At 43.5% G+C, this 14,196-nt stretch overlaps 1 protein-coding gene across 1 annotated transcript in view; it reads left to right on the top strand.

The window, feature by feature from the left end:
- Positions 1-2,720: 2,720 nt before the first annotated feature.
- Positions 2,721-14,196, top strand: part of dok7a (docking protein 7a) — a gene marked incomplete at both ends in the record, with an annotated part of 260,565 nt that continues 249,089 nt past the window's right edge. The window contains 2 exons of the mRNA XM_084312113.1: positions 2,721-2,774; positions 2,867-2,912. Coding sequence (XP_084168239.1) covers positions 2,721-2,774; positions 2,867-2,912 — 100 coding nt within the window. The remainder of the gene's footprint in view (positions 2,775-2,866; positions 2,913-14,196) is intronic.

Raw genomic sequence — 14,196 nt, 5'->3', positions numbered from 1 at the left:
CCTCAGCATAGGTGTTCACAGTCAGAACATGCTAGAGTGCTGTGCATTGATGGGTATCGGTCAAGTGTTTATAGAATTGAGCGTCGAGGAAAGAAAGGCTAACGTTAGAGAACTATGAAGAGGCAAAAGCCATCCGGCCATCCAGTATAAAAAGAGAAGAAAAGAAGAAGACGAGAAACGTGCCAAGGTGAAAGGTATGCAATTTTGTACAACTTCCAAGACCTGCCACACCAAGAGCTGATGAAGCAAGCAGAGGCACTTGTACACACCTTAAACCAGGGGTCTCAAACTCGCGGCCCGTGGGCCAATTGCGGCCCGCTGGATGATATTTTGCGGCCCCCTAGATGATTTCCACAAAAAAAAGTCATGTCATCACAAACACTGGCATTTAAAGGGTACAAATAAAACAATTCCTGCACCAGAATGCAGGAAATGAAGTCTTTGTAACAAAAAATTTCCTGGTGGGGGACCCCCAGACCCCCGGCTTAAAAAGTGGCCTGACTGGGGCTATATTTCGCACTATATTTCCTGGCCTGAATGATTTCCCCAGTCTGGCCCTGGTTAAAAGCCTCCAATGCTTATTAGTGTGTGTGCGTTTGAACATTTGCATAAAAATTAAAATAAATACTTGAAACCCTTTTTGTGTGGAATATTTGATGCGGCCCAGCCTCACCCAGACTCTACCTCCAGCGGCCCCCAGGTAAATTGAGTTTGAGACCCCTGCCTTAAACCATGGAGGGCAATCTGATTTGGATGGGAAGGAGCTGGCTCAGGAGTTGGAACATTTGATGTGATTGATGACTTTGCAGCGAGGAAGGCCAGAAGGATTGCACTGTAAATGGAAACCAGTAGGAGCTACAGGCTAACCTTGAAGTGTGATGATAGGGAGTGGAATGTACATAGTTCTTTAGACAAAGTGAATTTGTAATTTTTATTTATTTGTTTGTTTATTTAGCATATTATATTTTGATTATACATATTTTACAATACATAATTTTCTTTTAAAGCAAATTTGGACGTTTGTTATTGTTATTATTATTATTGATTGTTAGCTAAGTTGTTTGTTTTAATTCTTTAGTGTGCACTTTACATTTCTTCTTAATTTTCTTTGAAAGCAAATGTGCACATTCTTTTATTGTTTGTTATTGTTATTATTATTATTATTGTGTGTTAGCTAAGTTGTTTATTTGTTTAAATTCTTTAGTGTGCAGTTTACATTTATTCTTTTTTTTTAAACTAAAATTTTTATTGAACACTTATAGACATACAACACAACATATACAATAACATCAATAACACAACAGTACAATGATGTGGGCCCCTTGAACTCGGCTGCGCTCATCCTCCCAGACCCCCGCAAGAGGAACCCCCCCCTCCCACCCTCCCCCCCTAGAAACCGGGCTCCCCCGCATCCCAGGTCCGTCCCACGCGGGGTCCAGCACTCAGCGACACGGGCATCTTGAATCTGATATCTGATTGGGCCCGACCCAGTAGAGGGGCGAGGGGCAATACTCCCCCCCCACCGAGCCAAGCCTGCTACCTCCCATGCCACCAAGCCCCCCACCCCACGCACAACCAACCCACGGGATCCTACTCTCCCGAGTCAAAACCGCATAAACGCTGACCCCCCACCCCCCGATCCCCCCCCCCCCCCTGAGTTGAGCCCATTGGCGCCCCCCATATCTTAGGCCGCTGCGCCCGTAGCCGGGCCCCCATCGACACGGGTCCCTTGAATCAATTGGGCCAGGCCCAGTAGAGGTTACATTTATTCTTAGCTCTTGTTCTTGCTTGTAAAAAATAAAGGTGCAGTACTTTACTGTATAACTGTTAACCCTTTCACTGGCACACGACAGAGGGTTAACCCTTTACTATCACACAACCGACGGTCGTGAAAGGGTTAACCTGTGTATTGTCGCAGTGAAAAGGGTTAACCGGTTGGTAGCGCGGCAATGTTTTGATTTGGGGGGGGGGGGGGGGGGGGGGCGCTGTTGACGGAACTGGCTATGGGGCGACAATAATATGTTCATGAGGCATGGTTTCTACCTTTAGCCTTTAATCGGCGTGGTTTATTATTTACATTTCACAACAGCAGCACATGAGATCTCCTCTCCGTGAGAGGTAGGTGGGAAGAGACAGAGGGGGAGTCGGCATCAGCTTATACCTCTCTACCTGGCGGTAACATTAACAGCTCCGCCCATAGCGCCCTCCAGTGGAAACAGTTATGCATAGTTAGACAGTTACTCAGTTACTAGCAATCATATAATATAATAATATTATAACCTCTAACTTTAACAGGCGCAGTGGTGTACCTCGCCTAGGTCGCCAAATGTGCTAGGTCCGCCCCTGTGTGTGTGTGTGTGGGCTGATGTGTTTGTATGTGTACGTGTGTGTGGGCCGGGAGTGTGTTTGTGTATGTCTACTACTGACTGAGGCTGGTGTGTGAGTGTGTGTGTGGGGGGGGGGGGGGGGGTCACCGTGTGTGTGTGTGTGGGCTGGTGGGGGGGGGGGGGGGCTGGTGTGTGAATGTGTGTGTGTGTGTGTGTAGGTGTGTGTGTGTGTGTGTGTAGGGATGTGTGTGTGTGCGTGAGTGTGTGTGTGTGTGTGTGTGTGTGTGTGTGTGTGTGTGTGTGTGTGCCCCCCTCTCACCAGAGGAGCTATTTGTAAAGTGACCCCTCGGAGCAGCAGCACGGGACAGCAGCTGTTCGGAACCATGACTGAAGATGACGGACTCGGTTGTCGTGGAGGGATATGTCAAATTCAGAGATGGAAAAAAGGTGTTTATCATATTAATTTACTCGCGGACGTCGTGGAACTAAGTCCTGTGCACGGACTGCTTGTGCTAAAGAAGTGATTTGTTGTGTTTCAGTGGAAGACTAGGTGGGTCGCGCTGCGCAAGCCGTCGCCGGTAGCAGGTAGGTCTGTCGTGCACCGTCGTGCACCGTGCGTGTTGTTACAGAAGCCCGTTGAAATATGTCTCCTCTGCTTATTTAATAACTTGCATAACGTGGAGCTCGTCCACAGGCCCGGCTGCATAAATTACAGTTCAAAACGACTGCAGGGCGACTAGCGGACTACAGATTATTCCAGATGACTAATAATCGTTCTGCTTATTATTTAGTTCATATTATTTTGCGATCGCATTGCAGAATGGGTACAATACAGTACGGCTCAATACACACAATTGTTAAGGGGATGCAGACCAGAGAAAGGCTTTCGTCTTGTTTACATCAGGGTCCCCCATTTTCAATTCATCATGACATTAAATGACACCATTTTATGATGATGCATCAGTGATGGTGTATTAATGGTCATTTAATCAGATTAGCAGTTTACTGCAGGAGCCTTATATGTATTTGTTAAAATAAATGGTCTACATGTTAAAATTGTATACATTCTGACAGCCATCACTGAGGTCTGGTCAGTAACATGGGTCTCCCAGTCCCTCTGCTCTGCAGTAAACACAAAATACAATTTCTGGTATCCCTTCTCACTTTATCCAATCAGGTGAGGGAACTCCACACTACCCCAACCCACCCAACCACCTCCAATGTACAGTCCCCCCCACCCCCCCAACCCCACCCACCTACCCAACCTCCTCCAATGTACAGTTTCTACGTCAAATGTATATACTCTCTTTTCTGGACTATTTTCGTATCACAAACAGTACTGTATTTGCAAATCTGGTATGTCATAAATTTATAGATGTAGCAGTACTGTCTATCTGTATGTCATGTATGTCATATATGTTATGATGAATTGAAAATGGGGGACCCTGATGTAAACAAGACGAAAGTCTTTCTCTGGTCTGCATCTCCTTAACAATTGTATGGTTAATCTGTTAATAAAGTTTTCAATCAATCAATCAATCAAATATGAAAAAAAAAAACTATTTTTAAGCAAATTTAATGTGCTTGAAACAAGTAAAATAATCTGCCAGCAAATTTGCCGTAGCACGATTTCTTGAAATAAGTAAAGAACAATAACTAGGGTTCTCTCTCCTGATTGGATAAAGTGAGGAGGGATACCAAAACATTTATTTTCTGTTTACTGCAGAGCGGAGGGACTGGGAGATTGATTGATTGAAAACTTTATTAACAGATTGCAGAATGGGTACAATACAGTACGGCTCAATACACACAATTGTTAAGGGGATGCAGACCAGAGAAAGACTTTCGTCTTGTTTACATCAGGGTCCCCCCCATTTTCAATTCATCATGACATATATAACTTACATGACATACAGATATACAGTACTGCTACATCTATACATTTATGACATACAAGACATACACAGAACTGTGTAGTAAAAAGAGACCATAAAAAAATATATACATCCGAAGGGGAAGAAACTGTACATTGAGACCGATGTTACCGACCAAACACTCAGTGATGGCTGTCGGAATGTAGAGCTACTTAACACTTATTTTAAACATTTAAACATTTGTATTGACTGTATATATAGCTAATGAGATTCTTGATTAGATTGATTTTCCTCCTCTGAAAGTGTATTCATGTTGTGAACGTGTCATGGATTCCAGGAAACGTGGCGACCGAGTGGCAGGCCCAGGAGCCTATTAATAATGTCCAACACTTTGAACAGTACCAACTTCTAAAGATACACCAATTAGTTAATTCTCATCCTGATGCCAGGCTTTGCTTTCAGAGAAAAGGCTTAAAGGCCGCAGGCCCCTCCTCCATTGTACACGATTACGCAACTATAGGGTGGATTCAGACGCTGTATTGTGTTACACACTCAGTCTTGGTTTCTGTCTGTCAGAGAGATAGTATTAGCAATCCTGCTACTATTCTACAACCCTTTGATGTCGTGCTGTTGTGACAGCTGTCCACGGTCATGCCTCTGCTATGTGGATATGAGGTCTGCTTCAGTGTATGAGGTCTGTCTGCTTCATTGTATGAGGTCTGTCTGCTTCAGTGTATGAGGTATGTCTGCTTCAGTGTATGAGGTCTGCTTCAGTGTATGAGGTCTGCTTCAGTGTATGAGGTCTGTTTCAGTCTGTTTCAGTGTATGAGGACTGCTTCAGTGTATGAGGTCTGTCTGCTTCAGTGTATGAGGTCTGTCTGTTTCAGTGTATGAGGTCTGTCTGCTTCAGTGTATGAGGTCTGGCTGCTTCATTGTATGAGGTCTGTCTGCTTCAGTGTATGAGGTCTGTCTGCTTCAGTGTATGAGGTCTGCTTCAGTGTATGAGATCTGCTTCAGTGTATGAGGTCTGCTTCAGTGTATGAGGTCTGTTTCAGTCTGTTTCAGTGTATGAGGACTGCTTCAGTGTATGAGGTCTGTCTGTTTCAGTGTATGAGGTCTGTCTGTTTCAGTATATGAGGTCTGTCTGTTTCAGTATATGAGGTCTGTCTGTTTCAGTGTATGATGTCTGTCTGCTTCAGTGTATATGAGGTCTGCTTCAGTGTATGAGGTCTGTCTGCTTCAGTGTATGAGGTCTGTTTCAGTGTATGAGGTATGTCTGCTTCAGTGTATGAGGTCTGTCTGCTTCAGTGTATGATGTCTGTTTCAGTGTATGAGGTCTGTTTCAGTGTATGAGGTCTGCTTCAGTGTATGAGGTCTGTCTGTGTCAGTGTATGAGGTCTGTCTGTTTCAGTATATGAGGTCTGTCTGTTTGATGTCTGTCTGCTTCAGTGTATATGAGGTCTGCTTCAGTGTATGAGGTCTGTCTACTTCAGTGTATGAGGTATGTTTCAGTGTATGAGGTATGTCTGCTTCAGTGTATGAGGTCTGTCTGCTTCAGTGTATGAGGTCTGTTTCAGTGTATGAGGTCTGCTTCAGTGTATGAGGTCTGTCTGCTTCAGTGTATGAGGTCTGCTTCAGTGTATGAGGTCTGTCTGTCTGCTTCAGTGTATGAGGTCTGTCTGTTTAATTGTATGCGGTCTGTTTCAGTGTATGAGGTCTGTTTCAGTGTATGAGGTCTGTCTGTTTCAGTGTATGAGGTCTGTTTCAGTGTATGATGTCTGTTTCAGTGTATGAGGTCTGTCTGCTTCAGTGTATGAGGTCTGTTTCAGAGTATGATGTCTGTTTCAGTGTATGAGGTCTGTCTGTTTCAGTGTATGAGGTCTGTCTGCTTCAGTGTATGATGTCTGTGTTTCAGTGTATGAGGTCTGCTTCAGTGTATGAGGTCTGTCTGTTTCAGTGTATGATGTCTGTTTCAGTGTATGAGGTCTGTTTCAGTGTATGAGGTCTGTCTGTTTCAGTGTATGAGGTCTGTCTGTTTCAGTGTATGAGGTCTATTTCAGTGTATGCTGTCTGTTTCAGTGTATGAGGTCTGTCTGTTTCAGTGTATGAGGTCTGTTTCAGTATATGATGTCTGTTTCAGTGTATGAGGTCTGTCTGTTTCAGTGTATGATGTCTGTCTGCTTCAGTGTATGAGGTCTATCTGCTTCAGTGTATGAGGTCTGTTTCAGTGTATGAGGTCTGTCTGTTTCAGTGTATGAGGTCTGTCTGCTTCAGTGTATGAGGTCTGTCTGTTTCAGTGTATGAGGTCTGTCTGCTTCAGTGTATGAGGTCTGTCTGTTTCAGTGTATGAGGTCTGTTTCAGTGTATGATGCTTCAGTGCATGAGGTCTGCTTCAGTGTATGAGGTCTGTCTGTTTCAGTGTATGGGGTCTTTTTCAGTGTATGAGGTCTGCTTCAGTGTATGAGGTCTGTCTGTTTCAGTGTATGATGTCTGTTTCAGTGTATGAGGTCTGTTTCAGTGTATGAGGTCTGTTCCAGTGTATGATGTCTGTCTGCTTCAGTGTATGAGGTCTGTCTGCTTCAGTGTCTGAGGTCTGTTTCAGTGTATGATGACTGCTTCAGTGTAGGAGGTCTGTCTGTTTCACTGTATGAGGTCTGTCTGCTTCAGTGTATGAGGTATGTTTCAGTGTATGAGGTCTGTCTGCTTCAGTGTATGAGGTCTGTCTGCTTCAGTGTATGAGGTCTGTCTGCTTCAGTGTATGAGGTGTGTCTGCTTCAGTGTATGAGGGCTGCCTGCTTCAGTGTATGAGGTCTGTTTCAGTGTATGAGGTCTGTCTGTTTCAGTGTATATGAGGTCTGTCTGTTTCAGTGTATGAGGTCTGTCTGCTTCAGTGTATGAGGTCTGTTTCAGTGTATGAGGTCTGTCTGTTTCAGTGTATGAGGTCTGTCTGCTTCAGTGTATGAGGTCTGTTTCAGTGTATATGAGGTCTGTCTGTTTCAGTGTATGAGGTCTGTCTGCTTCAGTGTATGAGGTCTGTTTCAGTGTATGAGGTCTGTCTGCTTCAGTGCCAGGGGTGTAAAAAGTACCCAGAAATTATACTTAAGTGAAAGTATGGGTACCGTCTCAAAATCTTACTCGAGTAAAAGTCTGAGTATCTGGCTAAAAACACACTTGAGTAAAGGTAAAAAAAAAGTTTCTACTTTTAAATGTACTAAAAAGTAAAATGTACCTAAAAAGTAAAAGTCAAAACTTTTTTTCTGACAGCAGGTGTTTAATCAAAGATCCCCGCTTTCTAGTCTTGCACAAGGACCAATCGGCATGGGTGTGGGCGGGTTCATTTTCCACTGATTGGGATTTGATTGGCTGTTTTTAAATAAAGTGCGGCCGCAGGATTAATAACGTTAACGTTAGTTCGGCCAGAGAAATACATATACTAATTAAAATAGTTGGACCTGCGATTGGTATGTCTGCCTCAGTGTGTATGAGGTCTGTGTGTATTCAACGACCAATTCAAGGACTTGGACATTAGGTCATCATGTGGCTTGTTATTCTCCTCTCCAAGATATACACTATACATTCTTTTTTAAAGATAGAAAGATACGCTGTAATTCTTGATTCAGTACTTCATTGTTGGATAGCTCATGAAGCATCATGATATAACATTTTATGACATAGAGCTATACACATTTTATTATAACTTCCCCACTAAGTAATACTGAGGGAAGGGGGGGGGGTTCTGGATGCAGACCAGATGCTGGGTTTGCTTATGAAACATGTAGAATTAGGAAATTCACACTGAAAGATTGTATACTCCTGTTCTAAAAGTTCTGAAGCCCCAAACTCTTTCTTTTCATGTCAACTAGGGATGCACAATCCGACTTTTTCAGTCCTGATACCGATACCTGGGCCCTCATTCATCAACGTGTTCTACGCACAGATTTGTGCTTACCCTGTGCGTACGATCATTTCTAAGCAAAGAGTGGGATTCATCAATTTCAACTTGAACTTGACTCCGTGCTTACGTCTACGCACAGGTCAGACCATGCGTACCTGGCGCCCAGTGGTAGAATATATTATTACAACAAGGAAATGAGCTTCTGTGCATAATAACATTATATCATTATAGTTCATTGTAAAATAGCAACAGTAGTGTAATTATGGTCAAAACCCTATAAATAGCATTTGGAATAATAGATCTTTCTCTCAGAATGAATGCAGCATGGTTTATATAGCGTTATCGGAATATACGGGGTGTAGGCTACTGACTGACTGCGCTCCGCGTAGCTTGATTGATTGATTGATTGAAAAGTGTATTAACAGATTGCAGAATGGGTACAGTACAGTACAGCTCAGTACATACAATTGTTAATTGGGGATGCAGACCAGAGAAAGACTTTCGTCTTGTTTACAACAGGGTCCCCCATTTTCAATTCATCATAAATCATAAAGCTCAACTCGTTATTATTTTGCGCAGACCGCAGAAACACGGGAACGTTTTGATTATATTTAAAAGGCTTTACGTTAAACGAAACAAGTGGAATTTCGAAGCTGTAAGCAGAATACAAGTCATATGAATATAGTGTTCTTCCCCCTTTTTACTGTATAAGAAAGAATAGAAAACGCATTGCAATGACACCAGATAGTGGACAGACTATGATGGGATTCAAGTTCATGTATTGAAAGGCAGGCTACATCATACATGCAGTGAGATTCATTGTTCTTGTATATGCTCTCGTATTATTGTTTATATAGGCTACCCAGACATCAAAATAGATTGTAGTATGCCTCTAGAAATCATATGCAGCAGGTAGAAAATTGACGGGAGATCCATCGCGATTTGGAATAAAATTGAGGAGAACTTTAATCCCTGGGTATTAATCAAACAACACGGGAAAAGGCAGTCATATTCCAGCGCGGTATTTATTAGTGTTTGCGCTGCCCAGGCGCGTGTAGCTTTATGCCAAGCAAGCAGTGCAAAAATTTACCGTAGTGGCATGCAGTAATGCGCCTTTCATTTTCGCGGAAATAGGCTGTCTATTGCCATTCTCTTTGACAAACTCTAACCTTAACCAGCTCCTTAACAGCGCCTAAACTTAACCGTTCTAACCTTAACCAACTCCGAAACAATGCCTAACCTTAACCTTAACCATAGAAATTATATTGCCATTCTCTTTGACAAACTCTAACCTTAACCAGCTCCTTAACAGCGCCTAAACTTAACCGTTCTAACCTTAACCAACTCCGAAACAATGCCTAACCTTAATCGGCGAAAGAATACACGTTAAAAAAAAATCACGTTAAAAAATATTTTCGATGGGATTCGAACTCGCCAGCAAACAAGCCATAGGATCCACAGCCATGTGTCCTTGCCAATTGAGCTATTTGTTGGATACTGAATAAGGGGCGGTGACTTATATATATTGAGCTCCGCTCGTGTCGCATGCGCGGGCACCTCGCGCGAGCACGCCGGCGCACGCACGCACCTGAGCGAGCACGCCGCCGCCGGTGCACGCACGGTAGCATTTGTCTGAAAAGAAGGGCGCTTTACCGCACTAGCGTGCGGTGACGAATGCGGAAGCATTTTTGCACTGCTTGCTTGGCATTAACGTACAGGCTGCCCAGGCAGCAATGGTTAATAGATATCATATCCGACATCACCGTAAGTGTACACGTCTGTCAGCCTGTCTCATGACACGCTTCCCTCGGCTTAGTCCATTTTTCCACATTTCATGGGTGTATTCCATTACCGTATATGGTTAATCGGGGCGTTTCTGGTATGCAAATACGCGAAAGTGTGCACGAGCCTCGGCGCAGAGCCAAGGTGGGATTCATCATGACAGGTGTGCGTAGAGCCTGCGTACGCACGTGTGATGAATCCCGACTTCCCTGTGCGTACACTGGTTCTACATTCCGTGCTTACGTGTGGAAATAGAACATGTTCTACGCACACATTGATGCATGAGGGCCCTGGGCTTTGAGTATCGCCCGATACCGAGTACCAATGGGATGCACGATATTGATTTTTTGACACCGATACCGATAATTTTATGCTCCTCAAGCCGATACCGATAACCGATATTTATTGTATTATAATATTTTTTTTAACTGTATATATATATATATATATATTTTTTATCAATTTTTTTATTTATTTTTTGTATTTATAAGCTCCGACGTCATCGGTACTGCTATCGGTACTCGAGAAATTATGGAGTTTTTTTTTTAGGAATTTAAACGTCGCAAACTAATCTTGTTGGCAGTTGTCTAATATCTCTCCTGCCTGTGTGTCTGCCTGCGCGGGGACTGAGCTCTGTGCTCTCTGCCTGCTGTGCTCTCTCCTCCTCCCACACACACACACACACACACTCACTCACTCACACACACACACACACAGAGACGGGTGCTGCGCTGCCGAGTAGACAGCTCTGCTCTCATAATGGCGGATAGAACGAAATGTTCAAAAGTCTGGGTCTATTTTACTAAAGTCGACAAGACTTTACATTTGCCAGTAATGTATAAGCGCTGGTACTTGTCAATGTGGCTGGCGGGGTGATAACGTTAGCTCCGAGTAGAGTAATGGCTGACAATCCGGAGGTAAATAAACGAACGAGAGCTTCTGATTGGTGGTAAGAAGAAGAGGTGGGTGCAAGCCGTGGGACGTAATTGGCAGATCGACTGTCTGTCTCCGAATGTAACGTGACTACGTCACAGCCAAGACAGGGAGCGCTGGATTTGTGAAAAACTCCCTGTTCCTAAACCACACGCTATCAGTTTTACCACAGTACTGGCAAAACGGGAGGAGGCTATAATAAAAACAAGCGCCCTTCATCCAAATCCACCCACACCGGATTTCTTTTAACCAAAAAATGTATTATATGTTATCGGAGCTATCAATAACGTTATCGTTACAGTGGTACACAGGTTGAAGAAACATGGCTTGGATTCAAAACCAAATTCACAGCAATACTCAACAACATGGCACCGATAAGAACCACCAGGGTTAAACATCGCGCTGAGGCATGGATGCACACTGAAATACTGGCCGCTATGAAAACCAGAGACAAAAAATGCTCTGAACTTCATAAAAGTCAGACAAAGCTTTCCAAAAGCTCAAACAGTGAACTCCAAGCCCACGTGGTTGAACTAAAAATCCAAAGAAACAGACTAAGAAATGACGTAAACACCATGATCAGAACCGCAAAAAGAAATTTCATCAACGACAAAACTGAGGAAAACAAAAACAAACCCCGCGAACTTTGGAAATTACTCAATAATCAACTAGGCTGCAGTAAAAAACTTAAAACCAGATTCTCAAACATAAACATAAAGACGGACAACACGCTCATCACAGACAAGCTGGATGTAGCCAATTACTTAAACATCTTCTTCACAAACATAGCCACAACACTGGTAAACAAACTACCCTCCCACTCAGGGCATTATGGGGTAGAACACATAGTAGCATACTACAAAAACCTAGGGGTCCACAAAGACGACTTCAAACTTGAAATGGTAACAACCGATGAGGTACTCAAAAAATTGAGCGCCCTCCAACCTAACAAGGCCACTGGCCATGACAACATCCCCTCCAAATTCCTCAGAGACGCAGCAGCCGCCATCACCCCAGTCATCACACACATAATAAACCTCTCTATAAGACAGGGGCACGTCCCCAAGGACTTCAAAATTGCGAGAGTGACCCCTCTACACAAAAAGGGCAGCAAATTAGACCCAGGCAACTACCGCCCTGTTTCTATTCTTACCTCCATCTCGAAAGTCATGGAGAAAATAGTCTACGAACAGGTCGAAAAGTACCTGGCGGAAAAAAACCTAATCTACGAATTCCAATCTGGCTTCAGAACGTCCCACTCCACTGACACATGCCTCCTCTATTTGAACGACCACATCAAACAAGAGGTGGACGCTGGCAAATACTGCGGCATGGTCATGCTGGACCTACAAAAGGCCTTCGACACTGTCAATCACTCCATTCTAATGGACAAGCTAAAAGCAATTGGTTTTGATAGCATATCAGTGAGCTGGATGCAATCCTACCTGGAGGGGAGAGAACAGATGGTAGAGGTAAACGGTACTCTATCCCCCCCCCTCACAGTGAGCTGTGGTGTTCCACAAGGAAGCATACTAGGACCGCTACTCTTCCTAATTTATGCAAATGACATGTCGTCAGCCTGTGACTGCAACTTGTTCCTGTTTGCGGACGACTCAGCCCTGCTGGTCTCGGACAAGAACAAATTGCAGGTTGAAAAAACCCTCAGCACGGAACTAGGCAAAATCTGCATATGGCTCGCTGATAACAAACTATCATTACACATGGGCAAAACAGAGTCCATTCTCTTCGGTTCAAATAACAAACTCAGCAAGACCGACGGCTTCTCAGTTACAGTGGGTGACAATATTGTCACAAGGAAAGACGAAATTACCTACCTGGGTTCCATCCTAGAGGCAAATCTTTCCTGTGACAAAATGGCATCCAATGTAATAAAAAAAGTCAACCAACGAACTAGATTCTTGTACCGGATCTCCTCTCTGGTAAACAAGAATACCCTGAAGACTCTGGCAGGAGCACTCATTCAAGGGTACTATGACTATGCGTGCACCTCATGGTACCAAAGCACCTCAAAGGCGCTTAAAACAAAATTACAAACATCACAAAACAAACTGGTCAGACTACTACTTGACCTGAACCCCAGAACCCACCTCACCCCTGCCCACTTTGCCAACCTAGGATGGCTTAGAGTAGACGACAGAGTACAGCAACTTGCAATGGGCCTGGTCTACAAGATACACTATACGACCGGGGTGCCCATGTACATGTCAAAATACTTCCCAAAGGTCAGTGAATACCACAACCACTACACCAGAGGAAGCTCAACAAATCATGTTAAACCCAGATTCGGCTCAAACAAGGGACTAAACACGTTTCGCAATTATGCCACAACAATGTGGAACGCCCTACCCAAAGCTGTAAAGGAATGTGAATCCCTGCCCACATTCAAAACCGCCCTTAAAGAGCACCTACGGGAGGCTGCAATTCGAAACTGGCCACCATAAATGCCCAAAACCCCCACCACCTCCTAATAGACAGTCTCCTCCCCACCGCATGTATATATTCCCTCCCCGCCGTATGTATATTTCCCTCCCACCCACCCACCCCCTCCTAATGTACAGTCCCCTCCCCATCATATGTATATACTCTGTCAGGATCTAGGGGTAACAGTACTGTATATTTGAATACCGCCTATGTCACAAATGTATCAGTACTAAATACCTATATGTCCCTATGCCATAAATGTCATGTATGTTGTGTATGTCATAAATGTCTATATGAATTGAAAATGGGGGACCCTGATGGAAACAAGACAAACGTCTTTCTCAGGTCTGCATCCCCTTAACAATTGTATGTATTGAGCCGTACTGTATTGTACCCATTCTGCAATCTGTTAAATAAAGTTTTCATTCATTCATTCATTCATCGAGTTTATCGGGATGACGTCATAATTGCTGATATCGGCCCGATAATTATCGGCCCGATAATTATCGTGCATCCCTCCATTGTTCAATTAATAAACTGTATGCCTCACTGTGTGGAAGAGACTGGGATCATTCTTTTGTGCAAGGCAACATCAGGCTTGACTTAAAACATTACTTTCCTAACTTAGTGAAACAAAATGTAACAAATGAACACATAGATATAAATGTACTGAATTGTTATTTATTATAAAAAAAAATATATATATATATTATATAAAAAATAAAAAGGTTGTCACCGATACCCGATCTAGCTATTTTAGTCATATCGGGCCTGATATCCGATATCGATATAGGATCGATGCATCCCTATTGTCAAGATGGTGTTTTAATTGTTAAAGATAGTGAAACATTTCCCTCCATGCTGCGTTTTCCAACCTCTGTTCCAACAACAGCAGTCCTGGCAAAGTATCCTGCTAGTTTACTGCAAGTTTACTGCTAGTTTA

The sequence above is a fragment of the Notolepis coatsorum genome (assembly GCF_963971535.1).
Source record: "Notolepis coatsorum genome assembly, chromosome: 4".
NCBI lineage: Eukaryota > Metazoa > Chordata > Actinopteri > Aulopiformes > Paralepididae > Notolepis > Notolepis coatsorum.
The sequence above is the reverse complement of the archived record's forward strand: the minus strand, read 5'-3'. Positions and strand labels throughout refer to the sequence as shown.